This window comes from Parasteatoda tepidariorum, chromosome 9, assembly GCF_982258835.1.
Source record: "Parasteatoda tepidariorum strain Cologne lab strain chromosome 9, Ptep-v5.0, whole genome shotgun sequence".
NCBI classification, from domain to species: domain Eukaryota; kingdom Metazoa; phylum Arthropoda; class Arachnida; order Araneae; family Theridiidae; genus Parasteatoda; species Parasteatoda tepidariorum.
The window spans coordinates 57,596,180-57,622,433 of record NC_141763.1 but is presented as its reverse complement, the minus strand read 5'-3'; the positions used below and the strand labels follow the sequence as shown (position 1 = coordinate 57,622,433).

At 30.8% G+C, this 26,254-nt stretch overlaps 1 protein-coding gene across 1 annotated transcript in view; it reads right to left on the bottom strand.

Annotated features, from left to right (window-relative positions):
* The window catches only part of LOC107437680 (uncharacterized), a 626,528-nt gene that overhangs the window by 114,501 nt on the left and 485,773 nt on the right, over positions 1-26,254 (bottom strand). Inside the window, exon 11 of the mRNA XM_087151873.1 lies at positions 22,101-22,231. Coding sequence (XP_087007999.1) covers positions 22,101-22,231 — 131 coding nt within the window. The remainder of the gene's footprint in view (positions 1-22,100; positions 22,232-26,254) is intronic.

Here is a 26,254-nt window from a genome sequence, read left to right as displayed (position 1 = left end):
TTGGCATGTTGCATTGGAGCAAGGTTAGCAGAATCCGTCAAAAAAGATCTGAAACTCGAAGATGTTGAAACTCACTACTGGACCGACTCTATGGATACCTTATATTGGATTAGAACTGACGTGCCATGGGGTACATTTGTGGAAAATAGAGTCAGAGAAATCCGAAGATTATCTTGCCCGAATTCATGGAAATTTGTTCCTGGAAGTAAAAACATCGCTGACTTACCATCACGTGGTTGCTCAGCAAAAACTCTTCTGCAGTCTGAATGGTGGAATGGTCCTGATTTTCTAAAAGAACCTGAAGAAAGGTGGCCAAAGAGCGAAATATTGCCAAATATCGATACAATCAATGCAGAAAAAAGAAAGACTATAGTTACTGCTACTAACGTAAAGGAGAGTGAAAAATTTTACAACAAGTACTCATCTTATTTGAAATTGTTGAGAATAACCGGATGGATTTTTCGATTCACTGAAAATTCAAAGAAAAGAGAAAATGACAGAACCATTGGAGAACTCAACAATGAAGAATTGAAAAATGCTGAGAAAATAATTCTGAAATGTGTCCAAAAGGATGCTTTTGCCAACGATGGAAATAAGAGACTGAATTCTTTGAAAACAATTATTGATGATGAAGGACTGATCAGAATTAAAACTAAGGTATTTATGAGAGAAGATGATTTTAATTTCCGTCTTCCAATAGTTCTTCCCTCAGATTATACTGTGGTTAAAAACCTGATTTATTGGAAACATAAGCAATTAGGACATTGTGGAATTCAATTACTGATGTCTACATTACGTGAAGAATTTTGGATCTTGAAAAGTCGAAAAACTATAAGAAATGCCATAAAATCTTGTGTCATCTGCAAACGTTTTCATTCTAAACCTCCCAATGTACCAGATGGTCTTTTGCCAGCAGATAGAGTGAAGGATGCAGCCATCTTTGAAATTGTAGGTGCTGACCTGGCTGGTCCCCTCATTCTGAAAGATGGTCAAAAAACTTGGATCTTGATGGTGACTTGTGCTATATTTCGGGCTGTTCACTTAGAACTCTTATCATCCCTCTCTACTGAAAACTTAATTTTGGGACTTCGAAGATTTATCTCACGAAGGGGAAGACCGTCAGTTGTCTACACAGATAATGGAACTAATTTCGTTGGAACACAGAACCTTCTAAAAAGCATTGATTGGGAAAAGCTAAAGACTGAATCCAATCTGTCATCAATTACCTGGAATTTCATTCCCCCGTCTGCCCCTTGGTATGGGGGATTTTGGGAACGTTTAATTGGCATGATGAAGAGAATCCTAAGAAAGGTTCTGGGTAGAACATCATTGAATTACGAGGAAATGGTAACAGTTCTCTGTGACTGTGAGAGTGTGATGAATTCACGCCCCCTGACTTATGTGTCCGATGATGCGGAGGAGCTATCACCAATAACACCTATGATGTTCCTACAAGAAATAAGACAGGTGGGTGTTGCAGATTTCGATATTTTAGATCAAGAAAAATTTAAAAAACGGTTTGCATACAGAAATGAAATCTGTCAAAATCTTCGAAAGAGATTCAGAACGGAATATCTTGGTCAACTTCGAGAAACTTCTTCCAAGACCAAAACTTCAGAAGCTCTGCAAGTTGGGGACATTGTGATAATTTGGAATGACAATGTAAGCAGAATTCAGTGGCCTCTCGGGCGTATTTTAAAGATTTTGCCAAGTAAAGATGGACATGCCCGAACTGCTAAGTTGCGAACCAAATCCGGAATCATAATCCGTCCTTTGAAAAAACTTTGTCCTCTTGAAGTCAACAAAACAACTGAAGAAAAATTGACGGAACAACTAAAGAAGCAAGCTCCACCTCATTGTGCGCCTCTGCAAACTCGTGCTGGAAGACAAGTGCGTGTTCCTGAACGATTTGAACCCTGATGCTGTGACTTTTTCCTTTTTTTTTGAGTTCAGCTAGTCACTCTACTGAACTCAAGGAGGGGAGTGTTGAGAATGCCTCGATCACCCTAGCGGACAAATACAGAAACATTCAATTACGAACTTTTTCTCCACGAGCGTGGTATAGCTTAGAAAATTGTCATGAACAACCTACAACTGTTTTCATCTGTATATAGCTTTCCCTTTTTTATTATTATTAATTATTAAATTTAATTCTTAAACGTTTTGTGCGAAGTATTTTTCAGCCTAAGTGTATTAGTTATCTACAGCCCAAGACCTTTGGAATAGAATACTAGGTGAAGGCAGAGTAAGAAGCCGAAACAAGGTAAGATTCCTTGTTGATATATATTGAATCTTTAGAAGTCTTTGTTTAGTATTTCGTTATAACTACCCTTTAAAATCAAAAAAGCAATTAATTTGTAAAAAAAAGAAAGAAAGAAATTGCCTACAAAAGATAATTTTTTTTGATAATGTTAGATAAACTATTTAAAACTTGAAAGTATTTGTATGAATGCGGACAATTATACAATTATGTATGTCTTATTAAATAAACTTAATGATTTTACCATTTAATTAAATCAATAAGGAAAATTTATTTGTTAAAACAGCGCATAAATGATTAATTAAATTTGAATAAATAATTTCACAATTCAACGCTTAATAATATTTGTATAAATGCAATGCTTTGTACATTTTAATTTTTCTTTTTGATTGAAGTCAATAAAGTAACAGTTTAGATAAATCAATAAGACGAATTTAATTTCTTAAAAAGTCTATGAAGAATTTAATTTGAATCACGTTAAATCAACAATTTGAACTTGAAAATACTTGTACAAATGTAAATTTTTGTACTGCTAAACTTGTTTTATTAATGTAATCAAATGGAACTACCATTTAATTATAACAATCTACGCAATTCGTAATAATACAGCTGTTTTCTTTTAATGAACTAATTTAACTGACTAAACATTAAAAAGAAATGTACTTTTATATATTTGATACACTTTTATAAAATACTGTCAAAAGCAATTTTGCGTCTTTGTAGATATAGTCTATCATAATATCACAGTTAATTTTATTCGGTTGCACATAGTTTCATAAAAACATTACAAAAGATGTTTTGTAATGAAAACCAAACCGAGGAACGAAACAATGCCAAACCATTAGACGCCAAGAGCGCTTCTGCTTTAATTACTATCTTCTTTCTATCAATGCGGAGCTTACAACTCTTTTCAAATAAAATGAAATAGCACTGAAAGCAAGACATCAAAATCCCAATTTTATATATCCTGGGCAGTAAAAGACGACTACCCTCATAGACTTAGCAAAGAGCCCTCATGACTTGGCACTTTTTCTCGCCTCGACTTATGGCACAGACAACAAAGGCCACCCCGCACCATTGTAGTAGGCCCTTATCTTGTTGTGTAATACCGGTCACAAAAGCAAGCCGCTCATAAAATACGGATAACAAGAAGTAGGGACAAGGCACCAATACTTTCTGAATCGGGAAGAGCAGCAAGTCTTTTGTTGGGTGGGTAGAAAAAAAAAAGCTCCAGAAATAATGGCCGGCTTATTAAGAGGTGGCCGTTTATAACACAACCTGGAAATCATTTTTTTATTTTTTTATTCTTGTATTATTTTTCCTTTTCATATTTTACACTAGAGAATGTGCCAATAGAAGGTGTTGATTGCTTTATTTATTGTTTTTTGCAACATGGGTTTGATTAAGTTGTCGGATTCCGGAAATAGTAATTAAATTCATTAATATTTGTTGAGCTAGGCGTCTGAAACTATGTTCTAGAAAGAGTTGATAAGTTAGTTTTAAGTATCCTGATTAAACTGATAATTTGACGCTAACAAAATGAAATTGAAATTTGATTTATTGCTCAAGATGAATTTTTTTTTTTCGTTTTCTTTTTCATTGCTCGTTTACAAACATTTGAAGTGAAACTATTTTTACCAAGTAGATAGTGTCTGATATGTCATAGGGCTAGGAGCTGAAATCTTAAATATTCCGAAAACTATTTTTGTTTGTTTCTTAAAGAATCGTCGACTAGATTCTGAGTCAACAAAAATTAAAGAAATGTAAGCATAAATTCTCTAATTATATCATAATTCCTTTAAAGTAATGCCCGTTGTGGTCTTGGAGGTCGAAGCTCCACAATTTCGTGACCAACGGCATGATTATGGCAATGTGGTCAAAACTTCTCACAGGCCGCACTTACTTCTCGGGCAAATTGGCGTTTATCGATCTGAAGCTAGTTGGACTTTAAGCCGTCACTGGAGATCGAACCCAAGTTCACCACAATGACAGTTTAGTGTCTTAAACACTGAGGCGTCGTGGCTCTTCATAACCATAATTCTCTTACGTCATTAAATTTTTCGAAACATTTTTTACCCAAGCAAGATGTATATTTGGTTCAGGAATACTATCAGTGGGACTTCTGAAAGTTCTAAGTCTACAGCATCTAGATTTTTAAATTCGTTCCTGTTTATAGAATTTGGTTTGAAAAAAACTTAATGGAAATAAACTATTTAATATTTATTATCATCTAAATCGTTTAGAACCTTTACTTTATTATTCCATTGCACCCATTTGTAGTTTGCATTTTCATTTTGTGGAACTTAAATTATATTTTAAGGGTGTCTTTCTGACAGAAAATGTATTCCACTTCTTCCAAGCTAACCCTACAAATAATGTGAACGAAGTTTCATGATTTATAAAGTAGCTAATTAATATTCGTGAATAACTTTGTTTAGTTTTATAGATTAAAATGTGTAGTATGGACTTCGAAAGTTTCAATATAAAGGTTGTATGTATAAAGAAGGTTTAAATATTAAGGTTGTATGTATTTTAAAAACTTTTTCAAACTTTAATCTGTGAAAACTTTCATATAGTAACTGAGTTGAACAGCATTCATTTCGTTGAATAAAATGAAACAAAAGGTATTAAAAAAGTAGTTAATTGCTTAATAAAGTAAATTGTATACATACAATTCTTCACAGGTTAAGGAGGTAAGTCATGTTTTTTTTTTTTTTTTTTTTTTTTTTTTCCTTTTAGAAGGGAATCTGGTTCTCAACGATTTTTTTTGTTAAACAAAATTTATACAATTATGTACAAAATTTTTTTACAAGTTTCTTTATTTGTTAAAAAAAATTAATTTTAATACTTAATAATTTTGAAATGTTTATAAAAGTAAAAAAAAAAGAAGTATATTTTCTGTTTTGTTGAATTTACTTACAACAATAAAATACGTCACTTGGCCAAAAAATAAAAATGATAATTTTTGTAATTATTATTTTATGAAAAAATGACTGTTTGTGTTTTTATCTCTCTTTGTTTTTTTAAATTTTTATTATTAATTTTTTTTATTGTTATATTGTCAAACCTCTGCCATTGAAGATCAATTTTATCATAAAGGGCTTTAAAAATATTCCAGATTGAAAATGAAATGCAAGTTATAATTCAAAAAAATAAAATTGTAATCAAAACGTAGATGTAGATTACAATTTTCCCTTCAAATTTAGTGAAATAAACTTGAAAAGACATTTTCCTTTTTTTTTTAAATTTTTTTTTAAGGAAACGAAAATACAAGTGTTTTAAAATTAGGGGCGTTTATGTTTGCTGCAAAGAACATTCCATTTATCACGATTTGGACTATTTAATATCATTATCAAAGGAGGGATTTAGCTTAAGGATGAAATCGTACTGCTAATACAATTTGCTCCAAATCACGCCCAACTTCACATCGTTGCAAGGTTGGACAGGTTTGCAATTTAAATGGTTAAGCATGCCACAATTCTCCCCTAAAGGGCGAATGCCCCAAAGGAGAGGGCTTTCTGATGGATTTCCAATGCTAGAGAATTTCTAAGTCAAATATTGGATGATGGAATCGAATGAATCGATGTCAGTTCGCAGCCTCGTGAAACTGGACACTGTGCTGACCGCTATAAGATCTGTAGAATTACCTTCCCATGAGGAATGAAGTATAAATATTTGTATTAACGCTGAGACTGATGAACAACTTCGCCTAAATTGGGTAATAAATTAAACTGATTTGATTCAAATGACTAAATCGAAGATTTATTAAGTTGCAATATTATTCGATTCCCAATATCTAATTGGCATAAAACTTCGGGTAGGAGTTAATGCTCGAAACGGAAAATATATTTAGTTCTTTTCTGCGTTGCAAGCAATCGAAATGCAATTTTCCGAAGTTTTATTACAAGAAATGTAGCGCAAGTATTACTAAGATAAGCACGTTTTTTTATTCTTTTATTTATTTTTTTCATTTTTTTATATACACACATTTTTAGCCCATCATAATGCGTGAAAAAATAGCTGTATATTTCATTTATTTAGTTATGGAAACATTTGCCATCAAAATTTACATTTTTGTAAGTTTCAAATTTATTTGGAAAATGCACTACACTATATTCCGCATCAAATTATGTACAGACAAATTGCTTATAAAGTACCGGCACTTTGTGTACCCCATCCGTAAAATCCATTTTTACCATAAAATATTGTACCGTAATTTTCACAGTAATTTATTTAATTAGATTAATTCAGTGATTTTACTGTAATTATTACTGTAAAAATTACTGTACATTCGATTTCTTGTACTGTAGATTCTACGGGTGTTTTTTAACATAATTTAACCTCGAATTTTTTACAGTGTGGAGTATGAGGCCGATTTAGAAATCCAGGGACTGCCGTCAGATTCCTCTACAGCATGACCAAAATATAAAACATTTTTTGGGACCCAAAAACACTTTTGAGTGTCGATAAAATTTATTAGTGTTTATGTAATAAAATTATAATAATATATTGAGAGAGTTTAAGTTTATGTTTATTCCCGTTGTTTGCATATTACGCACTAAAATAAGACAATAAAATGCTTTCTTCTTCCTTTTTTAATGGTAAGAGAAAATAACTTCTGTTTCATAAATTTTTTTCTGATAATTTTCTTTCAGGAAAAAAAAAACTTACTTGAATGGTTAACGAGTTTTGAAACTGGATGGAGTCATTAGAGTTTATGAGGAAAAAAAAAGAAAAATGAACTAATCTTCTAATTAATTAGAAATAGAGAAATATAAAGAATTTAGACAAAAATAATCTAATTCGAATAATCTGGATCCATATTACTCCATAGAATTCAAGAAATTTAAATCATATTTCAGAAATATGGGAGCGTAAATTTCAGAAATTCAGGTCCCCTTCTACAATCAAGATCCATATTCGCTGCATAAATTCAAAAATTCTAAATTTCAATACAGAGCTCTGGGTTCATGCTTGCCCCATACTTTAAAGTTCAAATTTCACCAATCTGGGGTCCTAATTACCCTTTAAATTTAAGAAATCCGCCCCACATTTCAGCAATTCGGATTTATATTCGCTCCATAATGAAATCTAGTATCATGTTGACCAAATAAATTACAGAAATTTTGAGTCATATACTCCCCCATTAGTCCTAATATTATCATAGTAATTGTGGACTTATACAACCTGTAGGGTTGGACGGTATTAATATATCTGAGTGTTAATGCAAGAAAAACTAATGATATTATTTTACACAAGGCTATGATTCAATGAAATGAATAGCGAAACCATAAGTGAAAGACTGTAAAAAACGTCATCGTATGAATTTTGTGTCTCTTGACGTATTTTTAAAACTATTCCTTGGGATTCTGTAGAACATCTCGCCCATATACAATCCTTTTATGCCTTAAAGAAAGTTTGAACTATTCAAACTTTCCGCAACTTGATATTTTACATTTTCATGGATTTCTAAGTGGATATAGTACTGGAACACAGCGTGATCTAGACTGCAATCAGTAAAAAAAAACTTTGTCAAACGTTGATGTTTCAAAGACGGAATTTCGTTAAAAAAAGCACTTAAAAATATTTTTAACTTTATTGTTTTTAGATGTTTTTTTAATAATCTATTAATATATATAATTAATAGATTATTTTATCTAATTAATAGATTAGATGAAATTAATATTATCTAATTATAAATCCATTAATTAGATAATATTAATTAGATCTAATTCATAGATTTGATAAATAATATCTAATATATCAAATTTCAAGTTATTTAGTTATCCCTTTTTTTAATTAGGCATTCAAACGGATAAAAATACGTCACTATGTTATTTAAACATCATTTCCAGTAAACACAAAAGTAGCTATTATACAATATTATTTCAAGTGAAACTTATTACCGAAAATTTTGACACCGGTTGACACATTAATTTTGATTATTTCATCTAATCTATTAATTTGATAAAATAATCTATTAATTAGATTATTTTATCTAATTAATGGATTAGATAAAATTAATATTATCTAATTATAAATCTATTAATTCGATAATATTAATTAGATCTAATTAATATTATCTAATTAATAGATATATATCTAATTAATAGATTTGATAAATAATATCTAATTTATCAAATTTCAAGTTATTTGGTTTTCCCTTTTTTTAATTAGGCATTCAAACGGATAAAGATACGTCACTATGCTATTTAAATATCATTTACAGTAAACACAAAAGTACCTTTAATTCAATATCATGATATTATTTTTAATCATCATTTCTATCAATTCATTTCTATCAATTTAATCAATATTTCTATTTAATATCATTTTTAATTAGGCATTCAAAACGGATAAAAATACGTCACTATGCTATTTAAATATCATTTACAGTAAATACAAAAGTACCTTTAATTCAATATTATTTCAAGTGAAACGTGTTACCAAAAATTTTGTCACTGGTTGTTATTGCATAAAAATGCAAAATTAATGAATAATCTATTAATTGCTGTTTAAATGAATAGTGCAATAAGAATAGTAGTATGATTCTCATAATAAAAGCTTACTTAAAAAAAAAAGGAAACTGTAAACAATTTGAAAAACAAACAAATAAACCAAAGACACAATAGCAATTAAAACCAACAAAGTTTGTATTCAGACTAGATACAAAGATAGGAAGTTAGGAGGTTCACTCCCCTCCCTGGTCCAAGAGTTTATTCAACCTATTACAGGAAATGAAGAAACGGACTGAAGGGAATAAAATAAAATAAAAAGAAAGAAAAACAAATCCTTGAGATGGACTTCTCTATTTAACTCTGAGTTAACAACTATCAACAATTACTCGGGAAACATTAACGAAGGAGCTAGAAAAAAAAACTCTATTATTTGATACGATTCACTTTGGCGGAGTTACTTCTAGAAGTAAACTACCACATTCTTAGCAACGCGCCAAACAAAGAAGAAGAAAAAAAAAGAGAATCCCAAAAAATAGAGAATTAGCCAGAGAAAAGTTTGAAAAGAGAGATCATCTACTACTAACGGAGTTGGCAATAATCAAAAGTTCAACTTCTTGGGAATAGGCGGTGTTTGATTGGTCGATTCGGCTTGTGGGAACATTCGAAAATCCCTAAGCTCACGGTTGGAATTGGAAACAAATGGGGAATTAGAATACCAAACATTTAAGTACCGCCTGTTCTTGTGGTAAATGGCGCTCTTTGGGGAAATTGGCAGACTCGTTTTCGTGATTAGCGAGTAGAGAAAACTCGAATATAACAATGTAACTAAAGAATGAAGTTCGATTCGATAGCTGGATGTCTTAATTTTTTGGATAGAGACATTGCAAAATAGGATGAATTTCAAGTCAGATAAAAATAGATCGATGCTTGTTTTCTTAAGAATTAATAATAGAAAGGAAGATGTTAACCCTTTGACGTAGATGAGACACCGGTCTCCCTTTAATATATTCTTTTTCTGATAATATTTTTTATTATTAAAAAAAAACTTAAAAATTGTTTAATTATAAAAAACCGTTTAATAATTATTAAAATAATCTGTTAGGTTATCATAATTATATTTGTAAAAAAAAAAAGAAAAAAACCTGAGAAAATTTGAAAATTCTTTTTTTTTATTCATATTCAAAAACTTATCGATAATTAAATATAAATATAAATTTGTAAATTAAAGAAATTTCATTGATGAACAACTGTTTTTCTTAGTGGGCCATGTTTGGACGATTTTATCTTTAACGTAGAAAAAAGCTCAGCGTTTCATGCTATATTTCATAACCATTAATTATTAAAACCTAAATAGAAAAATTTTCACATGTTTTGGTTTAAATAAATACAAAATAATGAAGATAAAAAAGCATGTTTAATAAAAATTCTGCGTTAAAGGGTTAAGCATTATCTTAGAGAGTTTGAGTAATTTAGTTTTAAATTGTAATTGAAATATGAAAAATTTGTTTACCAAAAATATTTCTCAATTGAATTTTTAAATTTTTCCTTGGTCTTATTTAAAGGCTCAGAACGGCTTCGTAATCGTCCAAATTCGAGTTATTTTACATGCTTTTCTACTAAACGTTTCAATTAATAAATGATTCGTAAGCATATTAAATGTTCTTAAGCCCGTTTTTTGTTTTATCGTGTTTTTTGTATTTATATATATATATATATATTATATATATATTATATATATATATATATATATATATATATATATATATATATATATATATATATATATATATATATATATATATATATATATATATATATATATATATATATATATATATATATATATGGTACAACAAGTAAAAATAATACGTAAAAGGAGAAAATAAAATAAAAAGGAAAAACAGAAAGAAACATAAAACATATTCAATAGGAGTTTTTTTTTCCAGCGGTTTTTTGTTATTTTTATTTTTATTATTGTTTTTTTTCTTTTTTTCCCCTTTTTTCATTGCTCTGTAATTTCTCCCTTGTTTTATCTACATTTTGAACTTATTCTATGACTTCTATTTACTTGCAGCTTATGCGCAATAAAAAAAAAAAACTTTTTGTTTTTCTTAATTTTTTTCGTGTTTTTTGTATTTATATATATATATATATATATATATATATATATATATATATATATATATATATATATATATATATATATATATATATATATATATATATATATATATATATATATATATATATATATATATATATATATATATATATATATATATATATATGAACACATAGATAGACATTTTTTTTTTGGAAAAGTAAAGTTTTTTTTCTACGTTTAAATATTTTTCTGAGAATTATTTTTTCAAAGTAGACCATTTAGCTTCAGGAATCTGTGATTCTTTTTGGATTGAAAGATTTCCTTCCAATTTATCATTTAATTGAGATTTCATTCATCGTGTCTCTAAATGAGTCAAGATTAAGATAAATTCTTCGAAACAGTCGAAGTGAATTAAGAAAAACCATTTTGAAAAAATAAACAAATAAAATAAATAAAAAATGATCGGTGATAATTTTATGCTCAAGGTGAAAGATTTTTTTCTTTATCAAAAACAAAAACGCAAGATAATGTTGTACGTAAATGCGATGTTAGTAAATAAAATATTAATAATTCTTATTTCTCAGAACGATTGGTATGTATATTTATTTCTTGAAGATTGCTATGTGGAAAAAAATTCGGGAAAAATTACCCTACTGTATGGTAATGATGATTTTGGTAAAAAAAACCCCCCATAATTCTGGTTAATACAGTGAATTCGCGATAACTCGAATCTGATAGGACTAACGAAAAACTTCGACATATCAGAAGTTCGACTTACCGTTAGTTTCGGTTTTGGACTTTCAAAATATTATCGGATTATTTAATTAATGCTTATTAATAACAAATCTTCTAAATGCTTACAATATTTAAGATCATTTTTCTGACAAGCCATTTACGATAAGACTGTTTGAAGCACTTTATGATACCCTGGTCCATCGGCTGTAACTTTGCTGTTGTGTTTGGCGGGAGAAACTGCAAGTTTACTGCTTTCAAATTAGGTAGATCACTATGTGCTGTGCATTAGTGCATTTATCCATAAATAGTATCACTTTTCTTTTCTTAGCGAAGAATTTCCGATCCAATTTTCTTACATAGTCTTTAAATAATACTGATGTCATCCAAAACTTTTTGTTAGACTTGTAATCCAAAGGATACGTTTTTACATTCTTGAAACATCGGGGATTTTGGTATTTTCCGATAGCAAGTAAGGGCAATTTCTCTGTCCCAGACGCATTTCCTCCAACTAGGACAGTCAAACGTTCCTTGCTCATTTTACCCCCTGAGCAGTTTTCATCCTTAAACATCATAGTCTTATTTGGAAGACATTTAAAAAATAAACCCATTTCATCAATATTGAAAACATCATTTTAACTGTATCCTTGAAGTAAATTTGGTAACGTTTCATTTAACCACTGTTCACATACTTCAAGAGGGACAGCTTTAGCTTATCCATGAAGAGTGCGAAAGACATTGTGTGTGTTGCAATGGAAGGGACAAGATATCAGCTCCTAGGTTTTTTTTTCTCGCTTCAAAAGATCAAAAAAAAATCGAGTTAAAGGGAGTAAAATTCGATTAATCGAGAATAATTAACATGAAATTAACGATAAAAGGGTCGGGTCCTCATAAAAAAATCGAGTTATAGTAATATTCGAGTTATCGTACTTCGAGTTATAGCGAATTGACTGTAAAACTAAATTTTACGGAGTTTAAACCATTCATTTAGTAATTTTTCCGTTCATATGGTAACTGATTACCAGGAATTCTGATTTTCAAAATGATAGTTCTTATAATCACACATTTAGTAAGAAATATGAAACTGAAAAGTAAATTTTGCCGAATAAATGTTTTTTTTTTATGCAATGCTCTAAGGTATCATGATAAAATTATTAAAATTTACCGCATTTACCAAGTTTTATCATATATTACAAAACCATATTTGAATGTTAAGAGTTGAGGAGAATGTTTTAGAGTTCCCATAGAGCCAGATACGCTGTACAGTATACCATACTCTAGTATTTTGCCACATATTTTTTTTCAGTGTAAGATACAAATATTAATACTTTATTTTCCTCCTACTTTCAAATAATAGTAGTATATACTTTCAAATGTTAGTATAGTTTATTTTCCTCAGTTTTATTTAAAGATCAGAATTCGCTGCCATTGATTAATGCAGATTTAATTAATTTTAGTTGCAATGGAAATAAGTCATCATTATCTTGTTATCAATTTCTATTTTGATATTATTATTATTAACTGTAGCAATTGTCCCTAGGTGTTTGAACTGACTGGCTCCTTCAAATTTATAATTAACAGTAATGAGAGGTAAAACCTCAAAATTTCGATTACAAATTTGGTCTAATCCTGATAAATAGTTTAAACCCAATGTTTTAGCAGAAGCTTCAAGTCTGGTAAAAGGCTCTAAGACAGCCTGTTTTGTATTATCTATTAAATCAATATCATATGCATAAGCCATTATTTGAACAGAGTTTTAGATAATTGTACCTCTAGTATTTATGTTGGCATCTCTAATTGCTTTTTCCATTGAAATGTTAAATAGCATGCAAAAGATGGTGTCTCCTTGTCTTAAACCTCTCTGCGTGTGAAAATGGATTAATAGTTAAGATATAAATTTTATTCTGCCTTTGACATCTTTAAGGGTCATTTTTACAAGGTTAACTAGTTTATAATGGGACTCTGAACTCAGTCATGGCATCGAAAATCTCTCTCCTATGATAGAGACGTAAATTGTTTCAAAATCGATAAAAAGATGTTATATATCAATATTGTTACGTATCAATATATATTGAGATAGTGAATCTGGCCAGTAGTAGCTTTTCCCTTTTGGAATCCTCATTGGTAGTTTCAAACAATATTTAAAGTACAAGAAGCAATTCTGTCATGCAATAGTTTATGGAAGATTTTAAATGTCACATTTAAAAGTGTATCGCCCCTATAGTTGTGTATATTGTGTATAGTTGTGACATTCCAGTTCTTCTCCTATTAGAAAACAAGGCAAACGAAACCTTCTTCCCGTTTAATGCGCAATTCGTTCATTGACCCAAATATTACAAATCATTTTGTGCAGTTCTACTGCTAGTATAGGTTCATTAATATTAATTAGTTCACATTTGATACCATCTGGTCCAGCCAGGGCCGGATTAACCTATAGGCACACTAGGCACGTGCCTAGGGCCTACGAAAAACTTGGGAGAAAAAAATTTGTTGACAAAAATAATTTAGCTTTAAAAACAACAAGTGCATTTTGCACAAAATTATGAAGATACAAATAAAAATATAATATTTTTCGGTAATAAATTATTTTACAGAATCTTATGATCTAATATATTACTTTTTTGCTATTTTTGGATTCAACGAAATCTTGTATTATGCTGTCGAATTCCAAACTACGCAAAATGTCGTACTAAATAGACATAAGTGCGAGCGATGCCAAACGATCTTGTTTCATTGTTGAACGCTAATAATTTTTTATCAATTTTAATCTGGAGAAAGATCTTTCTCCTTCTGCATTTGCATTCATAATTCCTTCTGCATTCATAACTTCAATAATAATTTTGCATTCATAATTCCTTCTGCATTCATAATTTCAATAATAATTTTGCATTCATAATTCCTTCTGCATTCATAATTTCAAAAGATTTACTTTTGACAATTTTAATTTCCTTCACTTAGTTATCATAGTAGTATCATGAAAACTATGAAGCTATTTATAGTATAAATATTTCTTGTAATTAATCTCACTATCAATTTCACTGTTTTCTTTGCTGGTTTGTTGCTGTATTGTTGACGTGAAGTGTTTACATAGTTATCGATCGAACTAATCATAATGGTATTATCGATATCAACTGCAATATCGGCAGTATGTCGGTATTGCAGATAAAGTTTGATAAACAAATTTGTAAACTAAAATCCATATTAATAAAAATGTAAAAAAAATATGCAAGAAAATTTTAGCATATATTTTGAAAAGAGGGGAGGAGTGGGGGAAGGAGGGGAGGGCCCAAAAACGGCTGTGCCTAGGGCCTTCGAAAGGTATAATCCGGCTCTGGTTGTGACATTCCAGTTTTTCTCCAATTAGAAAACAAGGCAAACGAAACCTTCTTCCCGTTTAATGCGCAATTCGTTCATTGACCCAAATATTACAAATCATTTTGTGCAGTTCTACTGCTAGTATAGGTTCATTAATACTAATTTGTTCACATTTGATACCATCTGGTCCAGCAAACCGGTTATAGGATTTAGAAGTTTAATTGTAAGTGCCACTTCACTAAAACTTGTTGGAATAAATTCTTCAGTTTGTACACATCCATATTCAAAATCTAGTGTACAAGAATTTATAGCAGGACTGTCGCTTCCAGGAAGTACCTCCATGAAATGCTCTCTCCAAATTTATGTTTTACAACTAGTCAGTTCATCATCTTTTTTTCCTTGTACGTCATTGTTTTGGACGTAAATCTTTTCCTAATATAGTTAATATGTTGGTAAAATTTTCTTGCATCCCTTTGAGTTCTTAGATCTTCTATAAATCGATACTGGTCTTCCCTGAAGAGCAGTTTTTTTCTGTTTGTGCAATCTTTTCCCTTGTTTTTCAATTTCTTATAGCTTTCTTCAACATTTCTAGTGTAATGTTTTTGAATTATTAATAAGCTTGATTTTTCTTGTTGGGGATTTCATTGCATTCAGAATCATACCAGTCCTTTTTTTTTGCTCTTTTCAAGCTCTGGTATTACTTTGTCAGTTGAGTTTTTAATGATTTGCTTTACTTCTTTCAAACAATGTTCATTTACCTGTGCATAATCACTGGCTAAGAAGTTTCATTGGCTGAGAAATAATAATGCTAGTATAAAAACCTACACAAAAAGCGTGAAACATAACAAATTATGTTTAATAACTATATAATTTCGAAACCTCAAACTAGCAAATATATTTTATTATTCAGAATTAAAAAAGTTTATTAAGTTGCTAAAATGTTCCGTAATCTTCAGAACAGGGCTCAAAGTTAAAACTTCGTGCAGATGACAAGTTAAAACGACCGTATATTAATTGACTGTTTTAGAATTAAATAAAATCGTTAAAAATTTTACTATATACTAGTTACATAAATTTAATGACATATTCAGATTCTATTTCAGAAAAAAATGCAATATTTTCAGTTTAATTTTTAAATTAAAATAAAGGTTTTATTTCTAAGTTAATTTAAAATTGAGGCACTCAAATTTTGTGTCTCTTTTAAATGTGACATTTAAAATCTCCAAACTATTGCCTGACAGAAATGCTTCTTGTATCTTAAGTATTGTTTGAAACTACCAATGTTGATTCCAAAAAGGAAAAGCTACAACTGGCCAGATTCACTATCTCAGTATATATTGATATATAACAATATTGATATATAACATCTTTTGTATCGATTTTAAGGCACTTAAATAGTGTAAAATATAAAACACGAACTCATTGTAAAATGTAATCAGTGAAGCCATTTTTCTTTTTTTTTTTTGAGTTGAGATTTGTTCAAGTTGACTCCGTTTATGCTGGTGTCTCAAAGTTATTTATAATTTAGCTTGAAGGCAAATTTAAACATTTCTTTTTAATAACTCTTTAGCATAAATAAGATGGTTTCATCAGATATCCCAAAAATAAACCAAATGTTTGAAAATAAATTTAAAAGAAACAAAAACGAAAATAAAAAATGAAAGTGTACAATTTGCCGTGTTCTGCTTGGGTATTTCCTTTCAACAAGCTTCAAAATTAATTATAAAGGGCCTCAACCGATGGAGCTGCTTGCAAAACTCAACAAACCGTACATTTCCATCTCTTTCCCCTTTCCTTTAATATAATTTTTCAAATCATTTCCGATTTGAAAATCTGATTTTTCAAAATTTTCTGTATAGTATAGTAGGTCACTCTTCAAATGCTCTATAGTCAATTTAATCGTTGTAGCTTTGTTAAAATAGGCATATTAGAAAGCACTATTTTAATATTTGAAATAATTGCGTCAATTATAATAAAATTAGTTAAAAGACATTCACAAAAGAAATATTTTTAATCTTGTTTCTTTGTTATCATTTAGACTTAACTATATGAACAATCTGTTCAAAGTTGGACCATAATATTGGTATCTTAGATCATATAATATTGTGTAAGGTCACAGAATCATTAATAAGTTATTATATTGAATCATATTTTTATCTGAGTGGAATCATAATATCTAGTAAACAAGCTCAAAAACATTTTATTTTTCTCTATAATGTGGCACTGCATTGGATTAATTTCAGCTCGTTTAAATCATATGGTTCAGCTCATTCCTAAATTTTTAACAGTGTATAGAATGAAATACATTAGTGAATTTTGTTCTAATACATGCTTTTAACTGATTGAAAAGCTCTCTTAGCTTTCTACTGGTTGAACTATTACAAAAATAATTTAATTAGTTACATTTTAAATTGAATATTTTTTCTCTCCAAATAATGTAAAATAAGAATACATTAGTACGCTAATTGCCTACTTAAAGAACCAAGTAAACTGCAACGAAAACAACTAAAAATAATACAATTTAGGGACAAAATAAAATATATCCCTGTCCTAATCCTTTTAAACACAGGACATTAGAAAGTAAACATTCTTACATTTTCTCGTCAATCGCCGACATACTTTCAGCATTTACCTTAGTATTCGAATTTAATTCCCTTAATGAGTGTGCGGCTACAGCCTGATTAACTCTTAGACAACTATTGGATAAGGCTCAGGAAGAAAAAAAATGAACCACTAACTGAAGGCACTGAAGAACGCATTATCCTGTTAATAGACTTAGGAAGTCATTAACTGTACAGGCTCTCTTATTACTAAGTCCATGGGGGAGATGCTTTAAGTAATTAGTTGAAGTTGGGATTTAGTATTGATGCGTTCACGCACTCCCACATTACCAGGTTTTATTTCCATTTATCTGTTATCCCACCTGGGTTCGCCATCGCTGTTAAAATTCTTTGCCAGCTTCGTTGTAAGATCAGCTAGGAAAATGGAGGTATACAACATGGCACTTTAAATCGAAGAAAAAAAAAATGGTGCTGATATTTGTTTTTCGCGATAGGTCTTTTTAAAGACAGGTAATATTAGGGACTTATTAAGAGTTTTAGACATAAAATACATCGAGAGCTTAAAGCGAGGAGCTGCACCTTTTATTTGTGTCCCGACATTCCCACAAGAAGTTATTGTTAATGTTGTTGTTGTTAATTTACGTCGCACTTGAACTACGCAATGGGCTATTGGGGACGGTTTTTTTATTTTATTTTATAACCGTCGTTGAACAGCCGACCCAATTTCATGGGTTTACGACTACTTACGTTCAACTCCGTAGCCTTGTAATTTTGAACCAATCCAGAAGACAAGGAAACTCCTGGATCAGTACCCCCAGAGGTATTGATTTGTTGTGGGAACATGGAGGACTTTGAGACTCGACAGATTTAACGTGCATCAGTCACCATTTACTACACGGGGAGTCTTCGGCCGGCGAGGATCGAACCCACGACCTCTTGGATATGGGCCCAGCGCTCTACCGACCAGGCTATCCCGGCCCCATTGGGGACGGTTTGGGAAACATCCCTGAAGATAATCCGAAGACATGCCATCACAATTTTGATCCTCTGCAGAGGGGATGGCACCCCGACGATCTGCACGCGAAGTCGAGCACTTTACGGTAGAACAATTTAACGAGGACCAATACCGCACACCCTCGGTCCCTACGCAGACTAATCCAAGTGGTCACCCACCCGCACACTGACCGCAGCCAGTGATGCTTGACTTCGGTGATCTGCTGGGAACCGTGTCTTAACGATCAGTCCACTCCCCACAAGAAGTTATTTCGTTTTTCAACACAAATTTTTTATTTAAAAACTGGGAATTTTTTATTGATTCATAAAGTATCCAACATACGAATGGAGCTGTATATCTTATACCAAGTGGTCACCCACCCGCACACTGACAGCAGCCAGTGATGCTTGACTTCGGTGATCTGCTGGGAACCGTGTCTTAACGATCAGTCCTCTCCCCACAAGAAGTTATTTCGTTTTTCAACAAAAATTTTTTATTTAAAAACTGGGAATTTTCAATTGATTCATAAAGTATTCAACATACGAATGGAGCTGTATATCTTATACTGAGGGGAGGAGGGATCTTAGTTATCATAAGCACACTCTTTTGATGAAAATTTTCTTCTTCTTCTTTCAAGGGACTACAGCTTGTTGCAGGCCAAGGTCGTCCCAAGTAATCTTTGCCATCGGGTCCTATCCGTAACAAGATTTTTCCAGTATCCTTTATTTACTAACAAGGGAAACTAGGGAAGTGTGACTCGCCAATTTTGAAATAAACTAGTGGGATGTATGCCTTATGAGGAATAATTTTAGGGGGCAACATTCGTTTCGGCCCATAGAAGGTCCTATGAGAGATTAAAAATAATTCAATATATGGAAAAATCGGTATTTTATTACTTCAGTGCAGACTATTAGTTATTGTAATTGTCTCATACTCCGATTAATTTTGTGGTACTTTCACGTACTATATAATGCACATTTATTGTCAAAATTGATTTCGAAAATTCTATATATCTGTAGTTTTTCAGAAAAACCTGTTAGGTTAATTTAAAAAAAAAAATTATTTACATCAAATTTTGTAAATTTTTTTTTCCAAAAAACTTTCCAAATGAATTTGAGTATGTAATTGCAAATCAATTAAATAATTAATAATTAATTAATAATTAATTAATAATTAATTAATTTTCTGATTCATTTATTAATTAGCAAATCAATTCATTATCCAATTAATTACAAATTAATTGGATTATGTGACAATTACAATAACTAATAGTCTGCATTGAAGTAATAAAAGACCGATTTTTCTATATATTGAATTATTTTTTATCTCTCACAGGACCTTCTATGGGCCAAATCGAATGTTAATTTATTTATTAATTAGCAAATTAATTAATTATCCAATTAATTACAAATTAATTAGATTATGAGACAATTACAATAACTAATAGTCTGCATTGAAGTAATAAAATACCTATTTTTCTATATATTGAATTATTTTTTATCTCTCACAGAACCTTCTATGGGCCGAAACGAATGTTGCCCCCTAAAATTATTCCTCATAAGGCATACATCCCACTAGTTTATTTCAAAATTGGCGAGTCACACTTCCCTAGTTTCCCTTGTAAGTGAAAGTCCTTTTCCACTGAGTCAAGGAACTTAATTGCATGGTGGTCTTCCTCGTTTTCTGTTTCCCGTGGGATTAGTAAAAATGAGCTTTTTTATTGGATTTGTATTATCAGATTGGAATAGATGTCCGATACATCGTAGTCTATTACATTTTATGAATTTAACAATATCAGGATTTGCTTGTTCTTTTGGTAAATTTTAAGGTTAAACAAAGATCTCCAGGTATTATTCTCATGGACTGTACCAAATATATTTCTTAAGATTTTCCGTTTAAAGGTTCATAATTTATTTAAAATTTTTAACAACCTGTAATACAGCGTTTCACTTCCTTATTCAATACATACGAATCTTAGAAACATTTAAAAAAAGGTCCTACGATGTTAAATTGCATGATTTGGGTGGACAATTCTGATTATCAAGATGGAAAATTACTAGACTTGGAAATAATTCGAAAATGCTAAAAATCAACTTTAACAATGAATACACATTATTTTATAATGTAGTGTTTCAGTTTTAAAACTTTGAACTGTCAGCCATCAAATTAAAACGTTACACGAATATTTTAGGGATATATTCTTTATTGATTGTTTATTGGTTGTTTAAGAACAAATTGATTTAAATATAGATTGAGACATTTTTTTCTAAACACTGTTTTATTGCTCTGAAAAATATACGAGATTCAAATATAAAATTAGTTTCTAAAGATGATTTATAATTAATGCATATTTTCAGCATTATATTTTTATTTTCATAAGTTACCCCATTTGGGTTTATAATAGGTGTTAAAATTTCAGACACTTTTATTGAAAGAATAGCTGAAGAAAAGGCGGCTTTTTATGTAGCATAGCACTTTTGGTTCGCTACAAAAAAAAGTAGCTTAAACTTTGCGTCATGTGGCAGATTTAATCTTCTTTCTCAAGTCTTCCGGAAGCAACCAGATTAGAATCTTATTAAGATTTCAAGAGAAAATGAAGTAAAAGTATTTGCTCAAAACAATGCATTCTATTTTGATTATATTCTATTTTATATTCTTTTTTTATTTATTTAATATTACATATTAGACTGTAAAGTATTTTATAGAACTCATAAATGTAGTGACGAAAATTAAGCTGATTTAAAAGCAAATTGATGTAAATTTTCACACTTTTTAGAAAAATTCCTCGAAAATGTTTCAGCTTTCATAGATTTAGGACTATTAATTTCTGTAACATCTGCTTTTCCGGTTTGGGATCTCCTTGTAAGAACTGTTGACACCGACATTCGAATACCGACATTCGTAGTAGATATTGTTGTTTATACGCTTTTTAAATTAGAAATATTTATAGTTTAGTGATAAACTATTTCTTAAGATTTTCAAAAAAGTGATCAAAAGTAAAATGATTAATTTAACATTGCAATGCAGGAATCTGTTTGCAAGGTTTCTTGAATTAGTCTGATGTATTTAAAAGATTATAAAAGGAAAATGGTTAAAAAAAATAGATTCTTGGAGCAAGTTCATGGAACAGAGCATTAATTCTTTTCTCTATAGTTCTTGTTCTTTCTTAGTTTAATTACTTTTCAATCAATGAAACTAATATTAATAAACCTATAAATCAAAGAAAATCTTTATCACATTTTTTTGAAATCTTTCAATGAATTAAAATCGTATACCAGTATTTTTCATATGTCCTTCATCAGCTACTACCACATGCCGCGATCAGAGAGCGAAATTCTTATTCGTGAAAAAATGGTAGGAAGGATTGAAAGAGTACACACTGCCCAAAAATTTGAAAAATAAAACCAAAAGATCTGGGTGAAAAACTTATGGCTTGTCACATAAATTGATTGCAAGATACTTTTTTTCTCTTCTTAATTTACCTGTTTCTTGTAGTAAATGTTTGAAAACTTTGAAAGCAATTCAGACACTTTGAATAAATTTTAAGTCTTTACTCCATGCATATTTATACTACTACTACTTTATTATACTATACTACTTATTTATACTATAATCTACTTTTTTTGAACTTACATCTAAGTCTTTGACTTTTATAAGAAAAAAAAATATGTATTACCCATAGGTTGAAGACAGGGGAAAATTTCGTAAATTTCTAAATCTTGAGGGGGACAAAATGTAAGATCGTTCATTCCTGGATATAATGAGCTTCAAGCTTGCGTTAGCAGAATTGTTAGAAAATGGATGACCCTGAAAAGAAGAAAAAAATCTGGAATGTTATCTTTGTATACATAATACCTTCATTTAATATTTTCAATAAAAATTATTACTACATATTTTTCAATAATTGCAGGTTAAGGTGGGGAGAAACTAATGTAGTTAACAAGGGAATTAGCATCCATATAAATAAAAAAAGATTCCAAGGTATCAAGATGAGATGATGCGACTAGGGGGTAAATAATTTTGGCATTGCTGAAATTGAGTTCATGACTAAGATTCCAACAATGTGCAGCAATTGATGATTTTTCGAATCCTTGAGAACTAGGGCCGGGATAGCCTGGTTGGTAGGGCACTGGGCCCATGCACAAGAGGTAGTGGCTTCGATCCTGGCCGACCGAAGACTTCCCGTGTAGTAAAATGGCGACTGATGCACGTTCAACATATCGAGTCTCAAAGTCCTCCATGTTTCCATAACAAATCATTCTGGTACTGATCCAGGAGTTTCCTTGTCTTCTGGATTGGTTCAAAATTACAAGTCTACGGAGTTGAACATTAGTAGTCGTAAACGTCAAATTTGTGTCGGCTGTTTAACGACGGTTATAAAATAAAATAAAATCCTTGAAAACAGACATGTCTAATGTATTCTTTAAGTCTACATTTTAAACCGCGTCTAGTTTTTCCGAATATATTTAAACATGCTTATTGATTGAATTATACAAAGTTCTAACTTTATTAATCATTTTAATCTTCAAGGAGAATAATAACTACTCTAAATTTTGAAACGCACCAAAATCTTCCACTGAAGAACCTCTTCATCATGAGTCAATCACTCTGAAGAGAGGTCCGATTGAAGATCTCCAAAAATAACTGACCCGTTCGTAAAGAAAAGAGTACGTGAGAAGATGCAGAGGAGTAATTTATCACAGTCCATCATCGATCAGCATGGCCGTGTTCGCGGCTCTCCAATAAATGTTCACTACTCCACATAATCTGAAGGTAACAGCTGACATACCCTCGACGCCTATTCAAAAAGGAGCCACACAATTATTTCATTTCCTGATGAATATTTTAGTGGCTTTTGCGGCGCTCCACTGTTCTTTAAGCCATTAGGCTGCCATTTAAATAACGACCTATTATGATAAGACTTTTTCTTTTTCTTTCTCTCTCTCTCCACTATTTCATTTTCTTGGAAAATTTTCAACTGTTTTTCTTTGCACATAGGGGGAGGGAAAAATCGAGATAATTAATCTTGTGTTAGCAAAAACACAGTTCGGAAAGGAAATAAAAAAAAAGTACCGGTCTTTATTATTGTGTCTGAAAGCAAAAACAAAAACTATTTTTTTTTCTTATTAAATGTTCACACTTCACAGAATTAAATTTTTTGTAGAAATGACGTGGTTAATTTAGGGAATGTTTTTTTAATAATCTTTAAAGGATGCTAAATCATTTTTCAAACAATAAATAGTTTTCTGGTTGGAAGCTAAATTTAAATCTCGTTTAAAAATAAACTACTTCGAATTTCTGCAAATAAAGTAGTTTCACTATATCCTTAAAATTTCCCTCAACTTTTAGCACATATTTGTATTCCGTTTAATTAAAATAAAAATATTCGCTGATAGACTGATTTCATTTCTATTTTCCCCGATGTAGTTACAAATTTATTATTTAATGACTTTAACATTTTTTTAAGAATGAATTTTAAAATAAAATGTGCTAGGATACTTTTCTTGTCAGTTACTAACAACATAGATAAACAACTGAGTAAATTTAAAAGTAATCATTGTATGTAACATGTAAATTGTATCAGATAATGCAGAAAAAAATATTATTTAATGCAAACGTTACCATCTTGACCTTCTGCTACTTGTAACATGGCACAAACAGAAAAGTGTTTCAAAATTACCTATTACCAAATGTTACATTCTATCATTGTTGCTACTTTATTCATCGAAAAATGGCACAAGATTCGAGGCTCTTCTAAAATTACTTTTCCCCAAATTAGTCCAACTGTAAGCACCATTTTCTAGCTGCATTTAGGTCTGATTAATAGCGGTGTGAAATCATGCAGATTCCTCCGAGGTGGTTGAAGGCCCTCTACCAATGGCGGTTTGTTAGTACAAGTCAAGTGCTAAGTACTGACCAAAGATTTTAGTATGATGATTGTTAGACAGTGTGAAAGGAAAATCCGTGTTATGAAAGGGAAACCTAAATTTCGGTAGATTTATAAGGGAGTGACTTAGGTACGGAGCCTTTGATTTTCTCCCACGGCACCGGACATAAGAATACTCATATCATATCATTAAGGCTTTACTCCAGCCTGTTCTCGGCCTCATATGTTTAGATGTTTTTACGACTTAAATAATAGCTGCATAGCAGCAGCTACAAAGTGTGTTTAAAAAGTTCAAAGAAAAAAATGGGTATCCTAAAAAGGAACGTTAATGAGAAATGTGTTCTTGAGTTTACGTAGAGAGAGAACTACGGAGAGGAGGCACCTAGCAAATATTTCAAGAAACTGATGTAGATTGTTTCTCAAATTTCGTCACTTACTGAAGTGGAGCAACAGATAAATATGATGTTTTCTTAAAAAGTGGATAAGCTGATAAAAAAAACCCAATTGAGAAGGACTTCTGCTTGGTAGTAAACGGGAAGCATTTTATTTAACCCTACCACCCATCAAAATTTATCCGAGAGCAAAAAGACTCCTCATGTTTTCAACTCTGTAATTTTGGCACTTTGACAAGACATCAGAAAAAGGTATCGTTCTTGAACATTCCTCTGTAAATGGCCTTATAGAGCCTTCTCCCCTATTAAACCGCCAGTTAATATCAAGATTTTCTAAAACATTCTACAACCTTGCTCAAAGGAAAACCACCATCAGGTGCTATTACAGAAGGACAGTGACACAATCAATTCATTTTCCCAGCAAAATAGAGAAGGAATCAATATATATATAGTTCTTATTATAACAATTTTAATAGAGATGGTGCAGGTATCTTATTGCGCACTCTTCTGGTGAAAAAACAGAAGCGGAAATTCCCACTGACCCAAGAGCTCTGAATTTCTCTGGAGAACTGATTGCAATCAATGAGGCTTTTTCATTTTAATTGTTGCATTATTTTAAAGTCCTAAGAGAGGGACTGGTCATTTTCTCTGACTCAAAACGGTAAATAGAATTCTGCTCATGTGGGCATTGAGGGAAATGAGTGGGCAGACGTCCTTGCTAAAGATGTCCGAGACTTGATCAACTCCCCATCGTCTCATTGGAACACATTGCGGAGAGCTACATCCATGGTAGACAAAGTGATTCTCGAGGAGATGAGATGCGCGATTTGATATCTGATTTTACGTTAGTATTAAAGTAATTTCGGCTCCGGAAAGAACGTTACTAATTCGCTGGTGTTCAAAAATACTTTACAAATTTTACAAATTTCGCAAATGAATTTGATTAGAAATCAGTTGGAATGCTACATCATATGACATTTTTAGACTCGAATAAAATTAATTATAAGAATGGTTTAACACTTGAGTTGCTCAGTGGTTGAGAGTGGGATTCCAGATCCTTAACAGTGATCCGATGATAAAATTTTTCGAAAATTGCTGTTCGGTAATTTGTTAGTTTCTTTATAAATTGCTATAACTGGCCCAGCATCTGCTCGGAATTAAAAGTCTAATGTAAATATTTGGGACGGACATCCCCACTCATAGGCGTTTATTGGAAACAATAAATAATTAAATTGAAAAAAATCTATCGATTACGCTAATTGTTAATAATACTTTAGCTTTTGCTCTAGACGCAGGTAATAAAACATTTCAGTTTCATAGCTTTTGTTACGCTAATTAATAATTTTCATCGATATTGTTAGTCCAGCAGAACAATATTTGGAAGATTCGATTCTTAATCGAGTTCTATGGCTTAACAATCAATTATATCTGGATTTTGGTTCGTAAAAAGTACGCGATTCCAATACAATAGTTTTTGAAAATTCAATTAGTTAGTTTTTCATTTCTGGAAGAGCCGAAAGGTTATCCAAGTTTAACACCTGGTCAATATTT